The sequence below is a fragment of the Rhyacophila brunnea genome, unplaced genomic scaffold, assembly GCF_057557595.1.
Source record: "Rhyacophila brunnea isolate RB1 unplaced genomic scaffold, BYU_Rbru_1.0 scaffold_2, whole genome shotgun sequence".
Lineage (NCBI taxonomy): Eukaryota > Metazoa > Arthropoda > Insecta > Trichoptera > Rhyacophilidae > Rhyacophila > Rhyacophila brunnea.
The window spans coordinates 49,228,616-49,251,729 of record NW_028232859.1 but is presented as its reverse complement, the minus strand read 5'-3'; the positions used below and the strand labels follow the sequence as shown (position 1 = coordinate 49,251,729).

General features: G+C 37.0%; 1 protein-coding gene across 8 annotated transcripts in view; it reads left to right on the top strand.

Moving 5' to 3' along the window:
* The window catches only part of LOC147072460 (uncharacterized), a 63,042-nt gene that overhangs the window by 35,258 nt on the left and 4,670 nt on the right, over positions 1 to 23,114 (top strand). For 7 of the 8 annotated variants that reach the window (XM_085947227.1, XM_085947224.1, XM_085947226.1 and 4 more), the window contains 26 exons: positions 1,283 to 1,411; positions 4,283 to 4,373; positions 6,169 to 6,287; positions 7,432 to 7,608; positions 7,695 to 7,819; positions 8,894 to 9,041; positions 9,373 to 9,621; positions 9,989 to 10,142; positions 10,260 to 10,589; positions 10,764 to 10,924; positions 11,634 to 11,759; positions 14,605 to 14,922; positions 15,008 to 15,179; positions 15,532 to 15,658; positions 15,737 to 15,851; positions 16,485 to 16,643; positions 17,470 to 17,691; positions 17,779 to 17,916; positions 20,276 to 20,440; positions 20,529 to 20,684; positions 20,764 to 20,862; positions 21,717 to 21,869; positions 22,248 to 22,394; positions 22,529 to 22,680; positions 22,792 to 22,912; positions 22,994 to 23,103. In XM_085947227.1, the coding sequence (XP_085803353.1) occupies positions 1,283 to 1,411; positions 4,283 to 4,373; positions 6,169 to 6,287; positions 7,432 to 7,608; positions 7,695 to 7,819; positions 8,894 to 9,041; positions 9,373 to 9,621; positions 9,989 to 10,142; positions 10,260 to 10,589; positions 10,764 to 10,924; positions 11,634 to 11,759; positions 14,605 to 14,922; positions 15,008 to 15,179; positions 15,532 to 15,658; positions 15,737 to 15,851; positions 16,485 to 16,643; positions 17,470 to 17,691; positions 17,779 to 17,916; positions 20,276 to 20,440; positions 20,529 to 20,684; positions 20,764 to 20,862; positions 21,717 to 21,869; positions 22,248 to 22,394; positions 22,529 to 22,680; positions 22,792 to 22,912; positions 22,994 to 23,103 (4,163 nt within the window). Of the gene's footprint in view, positions 1 to 1,282; positions 1,412 to 2,299; positions 3,129 to 4,282; positions 4,374 to 6,168; positions 6,288 to 7,431; positions 7,609 to 7,694; positions 7,820 to 8,893; positions 9,042 to 9,372; positions 9,622 to 9,988; positions 10,143 to 10,259; positions 10,590 to 10,763; positions 10,925 to 11,633; positions 11,760 to 14,604; positions 14,923 to 15,007; positions 15,180 to 15,531; positions 15,659 to 15,736; positions 15,852 to 16,484; positions 16,644 to 17,469; positions 17,692 to 17,778; positions 17,917 to 20,275; positions 20,441 to 20,528; positions 20,685 to 20,763; positions 20,863 to 21,716; positions 21,870 to 22,247; positions 22,395 to 22,528; positions 22,681 to 22,791; positions 22,913 to 22,993; positions 23,104 to 23,114 lie in introns of all 8 variants that reach the window. The other variant, XM_085947219.1, reaches the window with a different exon arrangement.

Here is a 23,114-nt window from a genome sequence, read left to right as displayed (position 1 = left end):
TCACTTGATAATATTGAAAGTTACCTCTCAGCGCATGTATTTTATACAGAAGACTGCTTTCGGCCGCTATCTAGGGTAGGTTTGTATCGAATTATTAACACTTATTGTAACAATTACAATAAGTTAGCCGTCTAAATAGTTAAAACTGTCTATCTCGCTTTAAAAGTTAGCACAGCCAAAAGAGGTGCTATTAAAACATAGGACTTATTGTAAAAATTACAACTAACTTATTGTTAATACTTCGATACAAACCTACCCTAGATAGCTGTTGTAGCGACCGAAAGCAGTCTTGTGTATAGAATAGATGCGCAGATCCAAATAATAATATATGTCACTTCAAGGCAAAGTGGAGTGCAAACGTAGTTCTATGAGAGACATCTTGCCATCATCTAGCAACAGAATAATGCATGCAATTTAATACAATTTACTGATAGTCGTACTCCGTCGCTAGATATCCCTAGTAGCACAATACTTCCCTTTGATATTGTAGCTATAATAGAGGGAAAGTCGATATGTATATCTTAGCCAGCTCGCATATCAGAACTCGTCTCGCCTAAAAACGTGTCGAATACGTCGATGTGACGTCATCGATATTTATCGAAACAACAAATCACATGTTGCCAAATGAAGCTCCGCAGATTGATCGAATGCAATTGTTTCGTCTGAAAAAAACATCTGGCTTTTGCAATCGACATGTTGCATCCTTCTCGAGCTCCAAGTCGGAGGGTCGAAGTCACAAAGAAACACCTACGAATTGGTCATTCCTATACCGGCTGGCCGATCACCGCATTCGAATATCAACATGTTTCGAAGGCTACGCGACTGTCGCTAGATAGATGTGCGAGGTTGTGCCAAGCAACACTGGCCGGCCGGTCTCGGAAGTTTTGATTTATGGCTGTCAGGCACACGAGGCGAGTTGCGATGTGCGAGCCGGCTTAAGTCCTGCTCAACAGTATAATTTGCAAATATGGTAGGTATAGGTAAATCGTTTTACAGTGGCACCATGGGTACGGCAAATGCGGCTTGCAGTTGTAGTGGTGTTGTTTGCTAGCATTGAAACAAGCATTGTCGCAAGCATTTCAATACATGCGCGAATCGCCTATGGTGCCACTGTAGAATGATTTACCTATACCTACCTACACCTTACCTGGGTAGTTTTAAAGTTTATGATAAGTAAAATGAAAATCGAATCCAATCCTGTCGATGGCGTTTATGGGTGGGTAGAATTATTGAAAAATGCAAGATGTTTGATGTTTGAAATTGCGGTCGTATCCCATTTCAGAAACCGAGTCGGGCTTCTCTGACCCGAGGGGGCTCTCAAGAGGATCCGCAGCAGCTGCTGAGAGACCTTCAGGATTCATTGGAGCGGGAGGCTGATCTTAGAGAGCAACTCAAGAATGCTGAAGAAGAGGTCTGTTTTCGTTCCACCCTCGCGTGTATTTTATCTTTAATTAAGCTGTAATGGATTTTTTCACTGTGTAATGAATAAATAGGTGATTCTTGAAATATTAATTTTTATAAATAGTTTCTGTATGATGAAGGAAGGGATTCAAATTGTCAATGTCGGTTGGAATTTAAAAGTAATAAGAAATAAGTACTGCTAAAATTAATTTACACATTGTTATCGTCAAAATTACAATATAATTAATTTAATTATACCTATGATTATTATGTCTCATTTTAATAAGACCGTAATACCTCCCAACTTACATGGTATTACAATATTACAAACACTTATGATATCGCACCATTTACTACCTGTTACATATTTCATTTATTTAATATCAAACTTACAAAGAAATTTGAATGTTTGTGCTTATAGAGCAGCTTTTGTCTCTTCTATAAAATTTAAATTTTGTTACATTGGAGATTTTAACAGCTCATCGGAGAGATATAGAAACCGATTTCAATAGAATAGGTTTATGTGAAATTTTTTGAAAAATGTTTTATATCTGATAGGGTTTGCTCAAACTTTGTTGACGTATTTGAAGACTGCAGCGATCTCAAATGTCAAAATATATGAATAAAGGTGTACAAACGTGTCACTGAAGTTTACTGGGCCAATTGGAACGTCGCCATCTTGATAATCGGACCGGTGAGTCTGAACAATCAACGGATGACTTCCTGCATCTGCAGCCAAAGGGCTATCTATTTATTTATCTCACGGGGTTATTGACATTCTATCTCTCACTCTTATTATAATAAACCCGGTAATATCGAAAGGCATATTGCATCACGAGGCGTATTTCCATAATGAAACCGGTGTCAGTGACGAGGATCTTTTTTATCTCAAATACAGGCGAGTCGGTACCGCAATCGTCACGGGGGCGGAAGATTATCTCCTCCTAAAACGGTAAATCCTCTCTTTCGCCCGACCCATCCCGACCTGATTCCCGCCTCCCGTTCGCCGGGCGCACTCGAAGAGCGAGAAGAGTCAGCGGATGGGGACCAGAATACTCTGCAGAGGCTGCACGTTCTGCAGATGCGACTGGCTTTGGGAAAGCACGACGGGTCGTTCGACGCCCACGGGGTCAGTGTCGGCATCAATAAAAACATTCAGTCTAAGATCGATCAGCATTCTGAAGGGTCTCAGACGGATGAAATTATTTATGCGGATGCGGACTGTCTCACCGTTCCCGATCGCCGAACTGAAGCCGTACAGTGCTCCCATTCCGTAGACGCGGCGTACACTCAGACGGATATCACGAACAGATCTGATTGTGAATCTCAGACACGAAAAGAAATTTTGTGCGATGGCAACACGCAGACAGATATTTATCGCATAGACAGCTTCACCGATATGGAAAAACCTGAACGAATAATGAGCAGCTCGCAAACAGATTATTGGGAGGATAAGTGCCCTAGAATCACGATGACCAAACCTTCAATAGTATTAGCATCTCTTGCGAGCGAAGAACTCTCTATCGACAACGCGATGGTGCCATCTACAGAAGGTGTTCTGACAAATATCATTCCGGAAACCCTCGCTTCGCTGGCTTCGAAGCGAGACGGTTCACAGAGCCCTCCCCTGTCCCCCGCCCCTCCAGACCCTGGGTCGTCCTTCCGAAATTTTCCGTTCCCGCTCATGTCGATTTTCAATACGATGGCCGGCCGGTTGCCCACTATAGGTATTGAAATGATTTAATTTTTTTTTTGTGCTATTTTGCTAGATCGAATAATAATTATGATACGTTCAGACACATGTGAATATGTACTAAAAATAATATAAATCATAGATTGATGTGTAATTTAGTTTTCCTTTCCCCAATAATAACATAACATAACACTACTTTCATGTGTTCATAAAGATATTGTGTGAGTATTAACGACGACATTTTAAAATTAAATAATCAAAAAATTCTTTCGATGTCATATTTGCAAATTTCAAATCTGTTTAAATCTAGCATCTTCGATCTACAGTATCGATTACGGTGAAGAGATCATTGCCCGTCACTGCCCCGTCCGCCGGACCGTGTCCTTCCTTTATCGTGTCTAAATGTGAAGAAATTCCATGTGACTAAATTCACTTGAACTCAATTTATCGTGCAGTATAAATAAAGAAAGAATCAGCGCTCAAAATGGAAAAGTTTACGAACCGGAGCGCTTGACAAATTTTCTGAAGATATTTACATAGGTATCAAATTTTATGTGTAATTTATAAAAATAAGTGTGTTAGATATTTGTTATAATAATAATATGGTATATCTAGCTCAGACGGTCAAATTATTTTTTCTACGAGATGGAGCGATAGTATTATCGATTTCACGAACCGAAACGGCGCTCCGGTGCGCTCCAGTCCATTTCGAGCTCTGGAAAGAATATTATATTGGCATTGGTATTGTACCCACATTATGCGATTAAACAATTTTAAAATGCATTATTCAATGATAGTTTCTGGTTATGGCAGTGATGGTGAATCTCTGTGACGTGGAAAAATATAGGATCACATGCATTCTTATAATATTATTGCATGTATTATTGAAAAATTGAAAAATAAAATATCTGGAATAACAATGATGAGTATTTATAAGACCCCCAAAAATACTTAATTAAAAAAAATGTTTGTCTTTGAATTGGTTTATTTTCTTATATTATTTATTAAGAGAATGCGGATTATATTTTGATACATTCGTGGAAAAAGGTTTGCCGTCACTGTCCTATGGTGAAATGGTTTTACAGGCCGATCCAGCTGAGATGTGATACGACCGACCATTCTTTACTGATTATTTAATTCTTTCCTTACACTTGTGGCTAATATGTTTTACCGTGGTGACATTTTCAGGGAGTTAACTTACGTAAAAAGGCATCGCGAGTAGAGGACGACAATGAGTCACTGGTGCTTCAGCTGAAGAAAATGGCTACTAAGGCCAGAAGTATGTCCTCTCAAACCTATTCTCTGCCTCCGCCTCGTCCCGCCTTCGACGACATTATTGTGTGCCTCCCGAAAAAGCATTCAGTTGAATTCACAATAACCACTTACAATTGATTGAGTTTTAACACTTTTTTTGTAAATATTTTGCCTTGGCTAAATTAACATTTTTAACCTGTTGCGATGCTACGATGTGATCCTACGAAGAGGCACTCGAGTACCTATACCTGATCTTGTAGCCATTTTCTGCAGTTGGTAAATCGTGCAAATGTCCAAACATATTATGTAATACATATTACATAAATATATGTCATAATATGTCGCTTTCACTTTTATGTAAGTTGAATTTTGGATTTTGTTTAGAAATTCGGTGTTTGAAATGAAGAGCTGGGTTTATTCTTTATGTCTTTAAGTGAAATCGTCCATAATGCAGTGAGAGTGAGATGACAACATTTAGCACGCTCAGTGTTCCTAACAATTTTAACTGTGAGAAAATTTGTCAAACTGTCTTGAAGAATACTGACCGCTGACAGGATGGTTAATTTGTAGGTTGCATTATAAGTGATTAACATAATTATGACACATAACACATGACACGTAAACACTCACTATGCTGCCTAAATAAAATATTCGCTCAGACAGTAATTAAATTCAGCTTTTCATTTTATATCATTCTGAACCTAGATATTGTTTGCATTTTCAATTTTTTATAGTCAATGTTACTATTGTAAAATAACATTTTTGTCTCGTTCATTAACATGAATAACTACATAATGTATTATGAGTCGGCTAACAATTTAGTTTTTTCGATTGATGTGTGTATTTTCCCCAACGAATTTAAACATTTGCAATAGGTATATTATGATGCATCGAGTAAGCTCGATCGATAATATAATAAGAAAATTCCCAAAAATCTATCAAAGAATTTATTAATTGCGGGTATGTCAAATTAGTCTTCAATTAATAGAATAAGCAATCCAGATACAAACATTAAAACTTATCTAAAAATAATACGTAGATTATAATAGACATATTCCCACTATATAATGATAGTAAGTAGTCCGTAATGTTGATCACATGGTGATTGATAGATATGAGAATCGTATACATCATAAAATATTGAAAATAAAATATATGAGGCGTCTAATTACAAAAAGCGACAAGTCCACAATTCGATATTTGCGGGAAACAACGTTTTTATGTTTCAAGCTTCAATTATTTGTTTTAACATGAGATTATTTTTTCCGTTGTATTCTATGTCGAAATTAGAACCAAATGGCAGTTTGTTTCAGCCGATAAACTCTTGAATGTAATAAATATAGGCAAAATAAAATTGGACGTAGCGCTACTTGAACCTCACTTTTTAATTTATCTTGCATAAGGCACATATTTCCGTGGCACTGTCATGAGTTTACCGGATGCTACAGCATGGGAGACGAAATTTCCAATATTGAACGTTCCCTTATTGGCTGACTTAAACACGCGCGAAATCAACCAAGCTTTAAATAATATGAAACACGGACTTATATATTTTATATTTTTAGAAATATTTTTTTTCGTACCTAGGGTTTGTCGCGTTTTGAAATTTATAGATCTATACATATTGTGTAAAATTATACAAAGAATACGTGCGTTTTTTTTCGCGATTTTGACCAAATGTGGACTTATCGCTTTTTGGAATTAGATGACTCATATCATGAATGATTTCAAAACCAAAATTCTGGAGAAAATAAATATCTCTTAAAAATTATTTCGGATGGTGAAAATTGAGTTAACTATATAGAGATTTATCTGTGTAGCGCGCAAGCTGTCTCCGACTCCGCCCGCCATCAGGTTGAGCGCCGATGACAAAGATGAAGGAATTTCCGATGAGGAGGATCCCGCCGAACTGCGGATTCTGCTAGAACTCAATGAACAGGTCACATACACCCGCCCGCCTGCTGCGTTGCTTTAATTTGTGTCTCGATATAATATTAATTTTAATCCAGTTCGAAACAAAGTTTTTCAGTTCTCGATGTTGACGTCTATTTCAGGCTACACATCTTCAGAATAATCTATTGATAAATTTATAGCCTGAAACAGCTATCATCATCAGTAATTAAAAAAATGAAGAAGTAACAAAAACTTTGTTCCAATTGATTATAATGGAGTTCTACTACATAAATGCTGGTTCAATTAATATATCATCATTATCAGTTGGGGTCGGTCCACTGCCGGATGTAGGTCTCCCCTAGCTTTATTCACTTTTCTCGGTCCCTAGTTCTTTGCTGCCATGTACATTGTACGTCCACTGAACTTTATGACTTCATTCTGTTATGCACAACATGCACCTTCCATGCCACATTGCACTACCTACTTGTAATTTTTTGATTTCTCGTACATTAAAAGAGCGTTCTTGTTAAACTTTTGAAATACTATGGGTGTCAATACTATGACCAGAATTGAAATTAAAGACTAAAATGTGAGTGGTTAACCCATCCCGTGCGTTCAACGCAACTGGTGCGTTGCAATTAGATGGCTATTAGATACTATTAGCATTTTAATTAAATGTGGTAATTAAATAGTAATTAACTGGTCCGCAGTGAATGTTTCACACTCATGTGAGCATTGGTAGCATACAAAGATTGAACACTTTACGTCTAAGACACAATGGGAGGTCACTTTTGAAGAAACTATTCAGCACGCCAAAATGTGCTCCATGTCAAATTGGTTTTGCGACATTTTGTCACATACTCAGCCAACCCCGGATCTCGCATCTCATCCTCCTAACTTGCTATTTGAAAGGCAAAGCGTGCTCGCCTCACTTTTGTATGCGTAATAATATGATGTACGCACATTCACCTTTGTTATGTGTTAAGTAAGTACCTATTGTTTAATCAATATTCATTTTCTTCGTCTGGATATATCTGGCAGTTTATCGATCATGTTAGATAGGTAAATAGATATTAACATTATTCTATAAAAAATATCATAAAATACAACTATAGTTTTTTTAATTGTTGAAAAATGGATTATGACGTGTCTGTTGTTTTAGATTTTTTCAATGTCTATAAATTTTTCAGGAAGCATCAGTTCTCCGGCGTAAAGTTGAAGAATTAGAACGCGAAGGGGAATCTATGAAAACGCAGCTCAAAGACGTGACGGAGAAGCTTGCCGTCGCTAATGTCAAACCGGCTCCGCTCGCTGCCAAAAAACTTGCCAACGCCAAAGTACCAAATATCTCTGAAGAGAAAATTAAGGTTGCCTATTATTGTAGTTTAACAATTCAATGTGAAGTGTACAAGTTTTGACCCGACTGAGATAAATATTTTTTTGTGACTTTCAGATACTAGAAGATAATATAGACGATTTAAGAAAAAAATTAATCGAGAAAGAAAGAGACTGCGAACGGTTGCATGCAGAATTGAGTTTGACACAAAAGAGATCAAAGGGTTCATTGATAAAGAGCAAGTACGTACATTACTTTCTTCATTGACAGTTCATTTATTTTCATTGTAGGTATGTACTCTAATTATTTCTGTCGTTTACATGACATAATATGCCAACTACTTATATCAGTAGCGAAGGGTAGAGGTAGGCTGATAAGATCCGCCATAAATAGTGCACATTACACTTTGTTAGTCATATGTATTTGTTTATATTGAAACAAGACTACAATTTACAGATGGTATTGGTTAGTTTTTACAAAACAAATAAAACCCTGCCTAAACCAAACCATTATAGTTTTGGTATATTTTGGGCGATACGACAAAACTGTGCACACTTTTTCTTTCATACGTATTTGTTTTTGTTGGATTAAGAACTCATATTACACATATTGTTGGCTCATTTTTTTAAATTCATTAGCCCTGCCTAACCAAACTATAATAGATAAAAAATATTATTCTATCTATAAAATATCCAAAGTTATGGATGATTTACTTGCCTAACTTCAGATATTTTATAGATAGATAAGTATTTTTTACTATTATCTATTAATTATGGCTTGATTTTCGCAAGGTTTCATTGAATTTTAAAAACTAACCAACACTATCGGTAAATTGTGGTATTATTTCAATGAAAACAAATACGTATGACTGACAAAGTTTAGTGTGCAGCATTTATGGCGGATCTTGAACAGCCTACCTCCACCCTTCCCCACTGACTTACATAGATACCTAACCTAATAGCCAACACTCATTGTCAATTGTTGATGGAAAGTTGATATGTTTTACTTATTAAAATAAAACAATATACTGAAATGAATATTATAAAATAGCATAAATAGTAGGTACAGTAAAAACAAAACAATGATTCGGTTGGTCGATGGTGTGCATGCGGATGTTTAGCCCTGTTAGTGCTACTAATTACTTGGCAGTCGGTGTGCCCGTAGCGCTGACTACGGTATACGTATTCGTACGCATACAATCCACGGACCGAATCATTGTTTTGTTTTTACTGTACAGTGTTTTGTTTTATAAGCTTTTTCGTATGTGTCGCTTGTTTCATATTCAATTAAAATTACATAATCGTTTTATTTAACAGGTCACTAGATGGAGCAAATGAACAGCAAAATGTGGATCTGAAAAGGCAATTACAGCTAATCGAACAAGAAGCGTCAGTATTGACCTCCAAAACTCAGACACTGGAAACTGAAAATGAAAAACTACTCGCTGAAAACAAGAAACTTCAGGTGAGAACTTAATGCTGTAACGATAGGGTCCAATGTATCAGAACTTCTGTGATTGAGTTATTCACAAGTAAATTATCATATTCCCGCTCATAGCAGATTTAGGCCTCCGCGGACGGGCTCAGCGAAGATTATATTAGAAGATATTTTTTTACGACCCCTTCACCGAGGTTAGATCAAACAAAAATTTTAAAATAATACGTCAAGTACGCCAAATGCGGAATTCGAACTCATGACTTACAGCTGCAGAGGCAGTCACTATTCCGCTACTCCACCGTGGAAGTACAAATCGGAGCATTTATACGAAATACAAAATGTTTATTATCATTCACAGCTTCTGCGGGGAGCAAAGATATTGAAGAGTGACAAATCGTTCGAGCAAAGTACCGAGAAAATCAGCCAACTGGAAACGGAATTGCAAGAAGCTTTAGGCAAAGTGAAAGAGTTGGAAGTGGCAGCGGTCAAAGAAGCGGAGAAACCGGAAAAGAAAGTCACCTTCGGTTTGTCCACTGCCAAAAAAGATGCGGAGGCGCTGAAGACAAAACAAGATGAACTCGACAAAATGAAACTTACAATGAAGAAAGTAAGAGACTGCCGCTTATTCTTGTCAAATAATAATTATTTATATTTCTCCGTACGTAGGCAAATAATTTTCAAAGCCCAATATGCATGCGATAACAATAAAATTACATTTATTAATTTGGAAAAAAGTGAGAACTCTGCGCTCATACTCATACATACACATTTATCATGCATACATTTTATGCATGTCTTCAACATACGAGTCCAAGAAAGGGATGTATAAGCATGGGAGATGGCACAAGTGGTTTTATAGCCAGAGTGCGGTCACTGCTCGATGATAAGCATACTTAATCAGTTGTCTAAATTCTTATTGTGTCTTTTATAGTAAAGTTTATTATCAGTTTTCTAATAAGACATTTCTATTTTAGGTGGAGACTGAAAAAGATCGCTTGACAGAGACATTGAAACAGTTGAAAGATGAGGCCGCTAAAACTTTCAAGCCGCGGACGCCCAAAAAACCGACCGACTTCACCACCAAACTGCAGCTCAAGAAAATGGTTGAAGAGTTGGAGAGTGAAATAGGTATCGTAGGAAACAGTTACCGTTTTGTTATATTATGTCAAATGAAAGTATGAGATGAGCATTCGATATTGTTGCAGATTTTCCATCATCGCCCGGTACAAATTTATTTCATTCCAGGTGAAATGTTCGTCGTGATGAAAAACGCCGACTTGAATTCCTCCGAGCAAAAGCAGCAAGAGAAAGTTTCCTTGGAGAAGAGTCTCGAGGAGCTGAAGAAGAAACTGGGATCGAGCGAAACCGAACTGAGCACTGAAAAAACTAGGCTGCAGAGTGAAATCAAAAAACTCTCAGATCTAAACGCCAAATACGAGACCGAAAAGAAATCTTTGGCCGAGAAGCAGTCAGCCTGCGAGAAGGACAGGGACCACGCATTAGAAAATTACAAATCCATGATAGAAAATAATAAAAAACTTGACGCGCAAATCGCAAAGCTCAATACTGATCTCAGTGAGTGTCCACTCTATCATTCTATATTCTATTCACTATTTTTAGTTTTCTCACAGTAAAAAAAATCTCTTGATGTTTGCTTGTTGCGTACATTATCTGTTTTTTTATTAGGTAGGTATCTTCATATATTTTTATGATTGAAGTGAATCTAACCGTTTTTCACTTTATTTTTAGAATCCGCATCGTCCAAACAGACGGCTATGGCGGATTGCATGAAAAAAATTGAGGAACTGAAACAAGAATTAGACGACAAAGACAAACAGGTGGAAAAACTGAAAAAAGACCTGGACAACGCTGCCAAAACTGAACAAGATAAATCTAAACTTCTCAAGGAGGTACACATACCTAGAGTTGGGTTTCAGGAATTTCCCAAGGGGAATTCTCAAGAAATTTTCGAGATTTTCATTCCCGAATTAAAATTTTTAACATTTCGGGAAATCCCGGATCTCGAGAATCTTTCCTCGGGATTCGGGATTTCTTTATTATCAAATATTAATTGAAAAAAAAAACGATTTTCTATATGAAAAAAGTGGACAGAAAACAAGAAACGTTCAAAGTCTAATCGGGGTATTTAACACAAATAAGCCAACGTCGACTCAAAATGAGCGCAATTTTTGCAACATCAGGAAATTTTGTGTCTCAAAAATGTACGAGATTGTCAGACGCAGCGATTGAAAGCCTGAAATTCTATTTTAATTAGTAATGTTTTGAATTATTTTTGTTTTCCTACTTCTATTTTGTTCTCCTTATAAATATTATTTATGGAATTTGTCTGTTTTTACACTGATTTTAGGATTTTTACAGGTTTTTTTTTAAATTTCCCGATATCTCGAGAATTTTCGAGAATTCTTTTCTGGAAATCCCGAATCTCGAGAATTCAAAATTTCATAATTTCGGGAAATCCCGATTCTCGAGATTGAGATTTTTTCGTGAAATACTCAACTCTACACATACCTACAATGTTACGCATATCATGTCAAAACTTAATCCAATCAGATTTGCACGAGTCCGTATGCATTTAATATCATGTTTGTCATATTGCAGGTCGGAGACAAATCGAAGAAGATTACAGAATTGGAAAAGAAATTGAAAGAATCAGACGACAAATGCAAGAGGACAGAAAAGATGTTGAGCGTCAGAAAAGAACGGGTGGCAAAATTAGAACAAGAGGTACTTCACACATTATTAAGAATTACAGAATAATTTATACCCGCTTGATATGAGTGGATTACGTAGTTTCAATCCCTGGGGAGTTATGCTACCAGTTGAAGTGGAATTCAGTATTTGAATCATGCGCATCGGTGAAACGTATGCCTATTTATTATCGTTAGGCAACATCGTACAACCGCAGGTGGTACTTTGAGCTTTAACGGCAGATGCCCCTGCTATATTCAATCTGAATTACCACAGCAGTTACCTGGAATAAACATGCTGTCCAGCTTTGACATTTCCCTCGCGTAGTGTGCAATAGATAAATTACTCGGTATCTAATATCAACATTTGCCAATATGATGTAGCATTTTACAAGAGTCATTGGTACATGTCTTAATTTCAACTGTTTTTATTTTTTATTTGTGGTGTTATTATGCTGTTAATGTTAAATGTTATCAATTATGAAAATACAAGTTATTAAAGGACAATGACGCGAATTCATAATTGGACATAGTTATGCAGAAAGTAGCCAGTCTACAAAAAATAAAAAAATGAGATATGATATAGATCAAATGCGAGAAGGTTTTCTCTACATTCTGCTGAAAATAGCCAAGCCGCAAAAAAATTATTCTTGAAGTAAAATACTATTTACAATTTTACATTTTACATACAATTTTAATAATCATGTTGTTACTAAAGTGCCATTATCTCAGCTCGACATTATTGTGGACTGGCTACATTCTGCATAACTACGTTCAATTAAAACTATGCAGTTGACCATAGACTAATATACTTTTCAGTTGACTATGGATGTTATATACATAGAAAATGTAGTCGACATAATGTTACACAAAATATATCAAAAGATAGGAACAGCATGTCCAATTTTGCCAACTGACAATGTGACACTGAATTGCGAATTACGATGATAGTACTAGTTATTGATTATCTTCGAATGCAATGCGAATGCAAAGTATAACAAATTTAATTTGATAAATATAGTCCAAAAGTATTCAAGATCATTCGGGGTATAATTGTGCCAGGGATGCGTGGCGCACAGCTGGGGAACGGAACGAATAATACACAAGATTTGAGAATGTAACATTCTTTATTGAACACTAGAGCTACGAAAATGTAAAAATACTAGTTAATATATTCATAATTGGATAGGACGCACATAGCTTAGTTGGTAGAGCACATCGGCACGAATCCACTGAACGCAGGTTCGAGTGCCACTGGATGTGATATATTTTTCAAAAATATATCCATTTATTTAAAATATATGCTACAACATCATTTTCTACAAACAGTTAACCATATCGCATCCGAAGTATAAGAAATAACTAGCACTACAATCTAAGTGTACAGTTTCGTGTGAAGGTCTGACTATATTATAGTATTAGTTCACGTCGATTCATTGCTCATTGCTCACTAACAATGATCATATTTTTTTAAATTGCTATCATGAAGACATACTAAGCTGTCTAATATTGCTCTAATAATTTACAAATTGTAATAAACCATCTTATATCAATATTTTTTGTTGTATTGTAAAGAAAGGAATTTTCAAAATAAGAAGTGTCTTTTTCTACCCGACATAGCTCTCTGAGGAGAAGGAACAGAGTGATAATTTTGTTGAAAGTCAGAGACGAATGTCTTTCGAGTGGTCGACGGAAAAAAATTTACTCAGCCTGCAGGCGCTGGAAGCCGAAAACAAATTAGAAAATACGGAAACGGCCTGGAAAGAGAGACTGGCGGAAGCGGAGGGAAAAGTTGTCACTCTCGAATCTCAATTGGCCGCCAAGTGCGCCCACATCGGACAACTGGTAATGGACACACCGACACCGACACACTGCGCCCCACAACTTTTCTGTTTCTGTTCCTCGTCAGCCTCACCTTGGATGTTTAACTCTCTTTTCCATTGAACACGCAGATTTTTAGATGTCTAAAAAAGATAGTGCCTTTTGAATGTTTTCTTATAGTGTAATACAGATATGTTTGAAGTAACTTTTCCATTATGATGTTTACTTCAAATTAAGTCTCGAGGAATTCGCAAGGGTTGTGTGCATTTATCTAATATGATCCCTCAGTGCTTCTAATATTGCATGTTGTATGCACCTTCTCTAATCAGATATGATGTTGAAATTTTTTTCTATTAAGGTTAATTAGTTCTATTAGTGTCACCAAGGAAAATTGTGTCAATATTAATATATGTCAGATAAACTCGTATAAAGTTTTAAAAAAAAAAAAAACGCCCACGGTGGCCGCGCGGCATAAGCGTTGGACTATCATGCCGTGGGTCCCAGGTTCGAATCCTGGGTCTGGCAAGTACACATATTGATTTTCAATATGTGTGTGAGTCAGGGTATGGACCTAATAGGTAGAGCAAGTGGCTGACATCCATTTCTCGTAAAAACAAAATCTGTTTATACAAACCTCTACTCTGTGGAGGCCCATATGATCCTATTAGGATCGGACATGGTCGAAGAAGATAAAGTTAGTATAAAATTTTCTATCGAGTTTCACAAAATTATACTTCAGTTATTAGCTGCAGCCGATCAGAAAGGCAGTCGACAGCCGCCGCAAAGTTGCAATCAAAATACTGAAGATTACTTTTGTAACTTTTATCAATGATTTAAAATATATATTATATTCTTCAAACATTTACATTATCTGCAGTAGGTACTAAAATTTGTGAAAATTTGTGTAAAGCTTGGATAGTTGTCAAATTATTAAATAAAAATAAGGTATATACTATATAGTATAATATCCAGTCTGGATTGTTTTAATTGGTAATTAATGGGATTGGAAATTTATGTTTGAAATTTATCAGGACCGGCTAATAAAATCTATAATTTTTCAGGAGGAATCGCTTGGAGATTCGACCGGAAAAGCCGGTGAAAACTCTGTATCTCGAGTGGAATTTGCTCAGATAAAAGAAAAACTGGACACCGCTCAGAGGGAGACGGCCATCAAAGAGCAAGAGATCTCTGCCGTTCGCCAGGATCTTCTGAGTCGACAGCAGGAGGTCGCCAAACTGCAAGAGGAAATGGCCGCGGGAAAACAGGAGACTCTCAAACTGCAGCAAGACAAGAAAGAGTTGGAAAACAGTCTCAAGTCGCAGACCAAAGAGACCGCGCACATGGAGGGTAAAGTTTCCGAGTTAGAGATCGACTTCCAGGTATGTCATATGCCACAGGCCACGGATATCGAAAGACACAAATTATAACATATGATTCGTAATAATGTTCGGTGAACGATTTCAGGCTGAACGCAAACGTGGAGAGAGAATGAAGGTAATCCACGAGAAGGATGTCAAGAATAAAGAGATCGAGCTGGCCGCCTTGAAGGGAAAGCTGCGGACACTCGAACAGACCTCCGGAGCTGGGAGCAAAAAGATTACAGAACTCAAAAAAGAATACGAGGATAAATTTAAAAGTGAGGAATTAACGTCAATAATTATAATATCTACCCATACAAAGTGCTTCATTTCTAGGTGCGGATGATGCCTTTTGTCAGTCAATGTACGGCGCGGAGAAAAAGTACATTCATGAAATAATAAATGGGTGCTAATCGAGTAAAACAAAAGTGTTTGAATGCTGTAAAGTGATGGCAGTTTTTTCATTTTTTAAATAAAATAATAAATTTTAATGGTCTTACTGTCAATTCATGGTCATGGTAGAAAAACATTGTATTTGTATTAGTATTGCCTGGCAGTTGGATTGAGCCCAACATTTGCGAAATTTATATATTTGGTAAGTAATTTTTTGTTGTATGCTCTTATTTTCAGAGTTAGAAAATGATTTGGCGGCGGAAAAAAAAGAATATGAAGAATTGACGGGAAAATACGAGATTTTAGAGGAAGAGCACGTCGTCACGAAAGCCAAACTTACCATCGACAAAGAATCGGCTCAAGGGTGAGAGGGTAACCTTGTCGATCATTAATTCTAAATGAAAACATACTCAAAATTCTCATGCCAACAATTGCATTTCAGAGAAGTACTCCAATCGCAACGAGAACTCGCAAAGGTGACCACAGAACTCAAATCTCTTCAAGACACTTACAACGCCAAAACCGACGCTTGGATCAAAGACAAAATGGAATTGCAAGTGAGCATATACACATGACTGCCTTTCATTTCTTCTAATTGATATAAACATAGCCGTAAACTTTCAGCAGTTCGAACATCAAATCTACGATACGCCAAGCTGACTTCCAGCATGGTGGACGGTACTTAGTTTAGATTTTGTGATAACCGAACGAGTTTCTAACTACTAAAATTGTGATTAATTTTGTTTACTGTTAATGCACACTTGTAAATGCATCTCCTGAATTATTATAATATGGATTTTTAAGCGAGTTCGGCGTGTGCTGCCAGGGATTCAAAAGTTTGTAGCAAGATGTTGTTGCTTACACTTAAATTCAAACATCAACTGTATCTTTTGTGATTCATTGTATTTGATCACATAAAAAATATTTATAGAAAAAAGATCCAAACGAAAATAATATAAACATACAGCAACAGGCGAGCGAGTTCAAGGAGAATTTTTATTATTATATTGGCAAAATCGACATAGAAAAGTTTGATTGCATCGTTATGCATAAATATTTCGAACTTCGATCGGTCGATAAAAGAAAAAGTTCCCAGATTTGATGAACGAAGAAATAATTTTGCTAACCTATAAAAAGAGAGTTACCCGTTGATAATAATTGATTGTTTGATGTAACGTTGATTTTATCAGGATAAGCTGTCGTCGTTGGAAGAGAGGCTCTGCGGGGGAGGGTGGGAAGTGGAGAAGGCTCGCCTCACCGCTCGGCTCGATCAGAAGGAGAGAGAAGTGGGTCACCTCACCAAGGAGAGAGACGTCAGCAACCATTTGCAGGAGGCGCTCAAGAGAGAAGTCAGCCAATTTTAGATATAATAGAATATTAAATAATTGTCAACAAAAATCGATAAGTCCATGACTCAGTGTTAGCGATTTGTACTGGTTGGTTTTAGATTTGGATACGTCATAATATATTGAATTTATATTACTTTAAATAACCTATTTTTGTAAACCACCAGATTTTTAAACATTTATTTCATAATATGATTTGGGCGCATGTTATAGATTGTTACATATTATTGTGAGAAATTGTGCATAGAATATGTACCTATTTTTTGTTAGATTTTGGCCATATGTGTGACTTATCAGTTTTTGTTATAAGACACCTCAATTAATTGTCATTGTCACATAATACTTGAGACTTGTGGCAGTTGAGAATACATATTATTCATTTTGTAGGAAAATTGATGGAGATGGCGAGACCATTGATTAGTTTCAAACAGAACTGACTGTTGGCACCATGGGCCTTACCAGGTAGGGCTGACAGGGCTCTAGCCTAGGGGGCCGGCATTATGGGTCAACCAGATAAATGAGATAAACACACATCTTAAATTTGCTCTAATAGTAAAAAAAAGTTGCCTGCGGCCTGTTTTACTTTGAGATTATTACTATTTTAAAATATATGGTTGTGCGATGCAATTGATACTCAATAACAGCATAATTTGTTGTGTTAAAAATCACTGAAAGACATTGAATTTTATTTGACATCCATTTGGAAAACACCACTGTAGAGTGTCAGACTGCCTTTAGCCAAAAATCCTGGTCTGGGGGCCATGATTGGCACCATCTCGTATGCTGTGACCGATGTTTGATTGAATATTAATATAATTATTTTTTTCAGACCGATGAACTCCGACAGAAGTTTGACGATTTTGACAAAGTCACGAAGATCCAAAGAAATCTCACTCAAGAGAACGCCAACATGGAGAAGGAAATGAAGACGCTGCAAAACAAGATCACCCTCAGCGAGAAGAGTAAAAAGTCTGAAGTGGCCGAGTGCAGGATGCGCTACGAGTCACAGATGCAGTCCATCCAAGACCAGCTGCAGTCCGTGCAGGGGCAGGTCAGTTCTTTCATCCGACTCCGCGTGTGGCGTTTTCTTTGTTTTTGTAATCAACACTTTTCAGCGTGCATTCGTTTTATTGTACAGGTATCGAGGTTCAAACGGGAGCGTGACATGTACAAGCAGATGTACGACACTGCGCACAAGACCATGTCTGACATGAGGACCGGCAGCGGAGATCCCATCATCAGAAATAACAGAGCGTCCATTTCGAGCATCGACGAGGTAATCAGAATATTCAAAGGTGTTAAAGAAAACTGATCAAGCCTAAATATAATATGAAAGTGAAGAAGAACAAAAAAGATGCACGTTCTACTGTATAAATTAGCTGCAATTCAATTTGTATAGCGGATTTACTTGTGGTAAACTCAGTCAAAATTCACAAGCATTTCAACCAAATTTCAACAATATTAGATTCACTGAATCAGTCTATTATTGTTGTTATGCCCTTATGTCCAATTCACGAAGTTGCCAAATCCAGGCGATGAGTGAAAATGCGAAATGGGGTATCCGGAAATGATCAGTAATGAGATGAATCGTCAAATCAATAATTCTCAATATCAAGTTGAATCATAATTATTCACATACGTATTAAGCAAATTTTATGATTACAGGATTTAGTGGAATGTACTGCTGAGATATCTAGTGGTTGCCAAACCGTCGCTTGCTAATTAATTGACATAACTCGGTTAGCCATATTTAAAAGGATAATCTTTAGCGACTAACTTAACTCTCTACCGAGTAATAAAATAATACCTACTTTCTTGGAAACATATTATTTAAGAACAATTAATTTACTTTCACGCGGGCCATTATAAATATTGTTTCCGCGAATCTGAGCTTTTCCATGCACTAAAGCATTACCCATTATAAACAATGCAATTTTATTAACCCATGTTGTTAGGTAAATGCAATTAACAAAAGGGATCCACTTGACTATAATATTTATTAGAATTTCATGCTAAATATAAAAAAGGCAAGGTGTTGACAGTGTTGCCAACTGTCATTCACAAAAATATGCCAGATAAGGTAAGAAAATATACGATAGAATAAAATTCTAGATTTTTTCAAAATTGAAAAAGTGTCTACAAAATGGCATTTCAAAAAAATGTGTAGCAATTATAAACATTGTTTTTACAAGAACAAAAATCGAAAAAGAATTTAGTTTTTTCCAACTAATAGAACAGGTCATAGAATTTAAAATTAATGCAGGTAAGAAATTTAGTTGTCATTTTGTATGTAAGATTTAGTGCATTAATCATTATGAGATGTATTATACCTATATTATATTATATTTGCTTGATTTGTCTGTCTGCGCATTGAACATACTGAACGCATTCAGCGCATCGATAATAAATTTCAACAAGTTGCACTGCCATCGGGTGTTTTTTCCTAAAACGCTAAGTTTGCAACGCTGGGTGTGGATAATGAGATTTTCATTTATTATCTTAATATTATTTTTGGATAATTATTTATTAATTTGAAGCTATTCTAGTAAATTCAACTTCAGCCCCTAGTACAAAAATGAAGACACTTGAATTCTATGAATTTTCAATCAAATGCTTGGCAAACTGTCAATCATTTTGTATATCACTCTTATGGCAAAGTGAAAACAAATACGTCGGCTATAAACATGTAGCCATGTTTCAATTCCGATCAGTCAACTTACAAAATATAAAATGTGCTCTGACTGCAAAACTACCAGACTAAAAACATTTCAGAGATGATATTGAGTGTTTTAATACTGCAATTTCATAAGACTCCCTCTAGCTCATGGGTGGCCAACCTTTTCAGCAGCCGGGCCGGATTCTAAAAATGAGATTTCCTACCGGGCCGCACAACCAATTTTTTTATTATAGAAAACAAAAAAGAAATATATAAGTATCATATATAAATAAAATGAGAATCAAACATATTTATTAGATTACACTTTTTTTTAAGTATTTAAAAATAAACAAAATAATATAAAAATAATAAATTTTAGTGAGAAGTTTGATTTTGTGTGGCAGAACTAAGCGCATCAATATCGATATCGAGTGAGGTTATTCCTACACGCAAACAGTTTTGCCAGACTCGTGTTCTCACTCGGGATTTGATATGCTTCTCAGGATATTTCTCCTTGTCCAAATATGTTTTGTAAAACTCTTCCAAACCAACCTGATGGAATTTCTCCTTTAACCGTTCATCGCAACATATTTCACAATTTGTAAATTTCCCGGTAATAAATTCACGTCTACGGAGAATGGCGTTGCAAATGCAGCAAAAAGCACACGGTGCTTTTTAAAATCTTGAGCCCATATTGAATCTGAATTTTCGAAATTAGCACATCTAGCGGCAGCATTTGATATTATTTTTATTTACTCACTAGTTGACACCCAGCGGGCCTTGGTTTGGCCACCCATGCTCTAGTTATATTGATCACACTAATTTACTAACTGAGTAAGTCTGGTCCGTCTGTGTCTAAGTAATTAGATTTAATAAATTTGGATATAGGAACAGGGATGGCCGATTGCTGATGATGGCGAACATCACCTATCACCGGTTACTGGTTTTAATTGAACACCGTCATTGTCTGTTTCCGCAGGAGGAGACAAAGTCTAAGATAGCCAACTTGCAGCAGCAGGTGGCCTGCTTGGAGGACGGACTGTGCGAAGCTCGCCTCGAGGCATCCAAAGCTCGCACCGAACTGGTGAGCGAGCGCTCCACCGCAGAGGTCCGCCTCTCCGAGATGCAGTCCAAGGTCAACGAGGTAAGATTTTTCTTAAAGCTAGCCAGAGATACATCTGAAAACCGTTTTAAAAATCGACATAGAACACTGAATCCATTATCGGTTGCAGTTCGAGGAGGAGCGGCTGGTGGCATCGGGCAGGACCAAGATTCCCGGCCTGAGGACGCGCCTCGAGCTCGCCTGGCACAAGGAGAGGGACGACCAGCAGCGTTTGCTCCAGGAGACCTCCACTCTCGCCCGGGACCTTCGCCAGACACTCTTCGAGGTCATTATTCAACGTCACTATATTCAATATTCTGTAATGTCTATCTAATAATGTTGATCGATCCGACCGTTTCATTCAGGTGGAGCGAGAACGGGACAAAGAAAAACTCGACATGAAAAGAAGAATCGATCAGCTCAAGAAGGGGGCCGAAGAAGAGACCGATGAAAATAAAAAGAAGGTATTCATACAACCCTTACACACACACACATATCACACATATGGACAACAGGCATTCATCATCCATTCGATTCATTTTCACAATTTAGACTTAGTGTTCCACAGTGGCAAAGACTTCATCTTTTCTTCAGTTTTTAATTGCCTATTAACATATTTAAATAATAACTTCATTATTTTATATTCTACAAAAATAATATAATTTGTCACTGACATCAGCTGTCTGTAGGGTTGCCTAGCCACATGGCACTAATATGTAACCGGCTATGGCCTATATATATATATATATATATACATATAATCAAAAAATGGCTGAAAGTAATTTCGAACATTTGACGCATACACACGTGTTATAAAAAACACACACACAATGTCAAAAACAGTGTCATACTATCACATACCCTGAGGCTGTAGGTATTTTAGTCTAACATGCTTACAGTGATGTAATTTAAGCACACTGGATTCAATGTCAAATAATGGTCTCGGGGTAAAATATTACGACAGTAGAATTTTTTAGCCTGAGTTCGCATCACGGTTGGTTTTTTAAAATACCTATCTATTTTAGTGCCTATTTTTGTTCAGTAAAATACTGTAGAGGAATAAAATTAAAATTCACGTCCTGTAAAAATGGCTGTCCTAGGACTTTTTTTCAGTTACCTACCATAGCCTACCTACCTTCAATACGCACCTTTCGCTACTGGTGTTCTCGTAAATCTAAATTAATCACTATTTTGGAGCGAATCAAACTAGTGCCAAATCCAATTATTAGTATTTTGATGAGCCAGTTTTAGTATTTTACCGTATTACGTTTGCCATTATCTTTATGAACTCGGGCAATATTAAAGTGAACCCTCTCAGGTTACAGAGTTGCAGTGCGACTTGCTGGAGCTCCGTGATGCTCACGCTAAGTTGAGAACTACCAATGAGAAACTTCGTAGAGAGAAAGAGCGTCACGACAAGGACAGGGAGCAGCACAAGATGTCCATGGCGGCCATCAAGAGATCTCAGCAGGTCGGTTCCTTCTTATATTTTGAAGCACGCTGAATACTGAATATTTATGAATCGGATGAATGAATCCTTTTGAGATATATAATGTTGATGAAGCGATAAAATAAATATACAAAATCGAGCAATACTGTTACAAAAATTACATTATTTCAAAGGAATAATATTTTCTGTGATCGAGCGGAGGAAGTCCGAGCAAAACAATTAGGTATAGGATGAAGGCAAAATATTGCATCAACAAATGAGCAGTCTATCAATAAAATAAAATTGAGCCGTGTTACTAGAATACATGACATCTCAGCAGCGATAGCCATCGTTCACGTTTTCTTTTGTCATGTTTATTATGATTAATAAGCATAAATTTATTTTACATGTTGAATGAAGGACGAGGACAGAAAAGTGAGCTATCTACTTGAGGTGATAGACGAACTGAACAAAATGACTCCCGAAGGAATCGCCAGATCCAGCCAGGACCACCTCGGTCCTAACAACGTCAACTACATGACTCCCACGCCACCCAGAAGAAATCGGGTAAAATTTACATTACAAAATATAATACAAGTTATCGGGGCACAAAAATATTTCTATTAGCATTCAAATCTAATTTTCTACCAATATGGATAAAAAGGGATAATCACAATATACATACTCTTCTGTAATTTCAGTCGTCAAAATCCCGATCACGAGAAGCGACACCGGATGACGGAACAGGAGAGGGCGGCGCGAATTACACGCTGGCCCGCCTCCACCAGGCTGCCAAAGACGTTCGCGCCATGCAACTCTCTGATAGGCAGCGCCGACAGGCTAATATGAGAAGGTGCGCTTGTTCATTTGCATCTCTCAATGGGCAGATTTATTTTTTAACATTTTACGCTACTCCATAATGTAAAATATTCCTTCTAAATTGATGTAATGTGATTTTCACCAGGGCTGCCTCGACGGAACCTCGCGAAACGATAGTCGCAACAGTGAGTCCAAGGTCGACCAACGGCCGGATGCCATCCCTCAAGAAGAGATCCATATCTCTTGAGCAGACCACGCATGATCAGGTAAATATTAAAATGAAATTTCATAGTCACAATTGGAACGGGCTGAGCGATCAATAAATGATGCTTTTGTTCATTTCGCAGAGCCGGATATGGAAGACGGACGAGGACAGCATGTCGTCTCTTCAGTCTCTCGACACAGACCTCAACGATACGCGACCGTTCTCCATGACCAGAGATAGCAGCTTGGACAGGTAGTTTTATC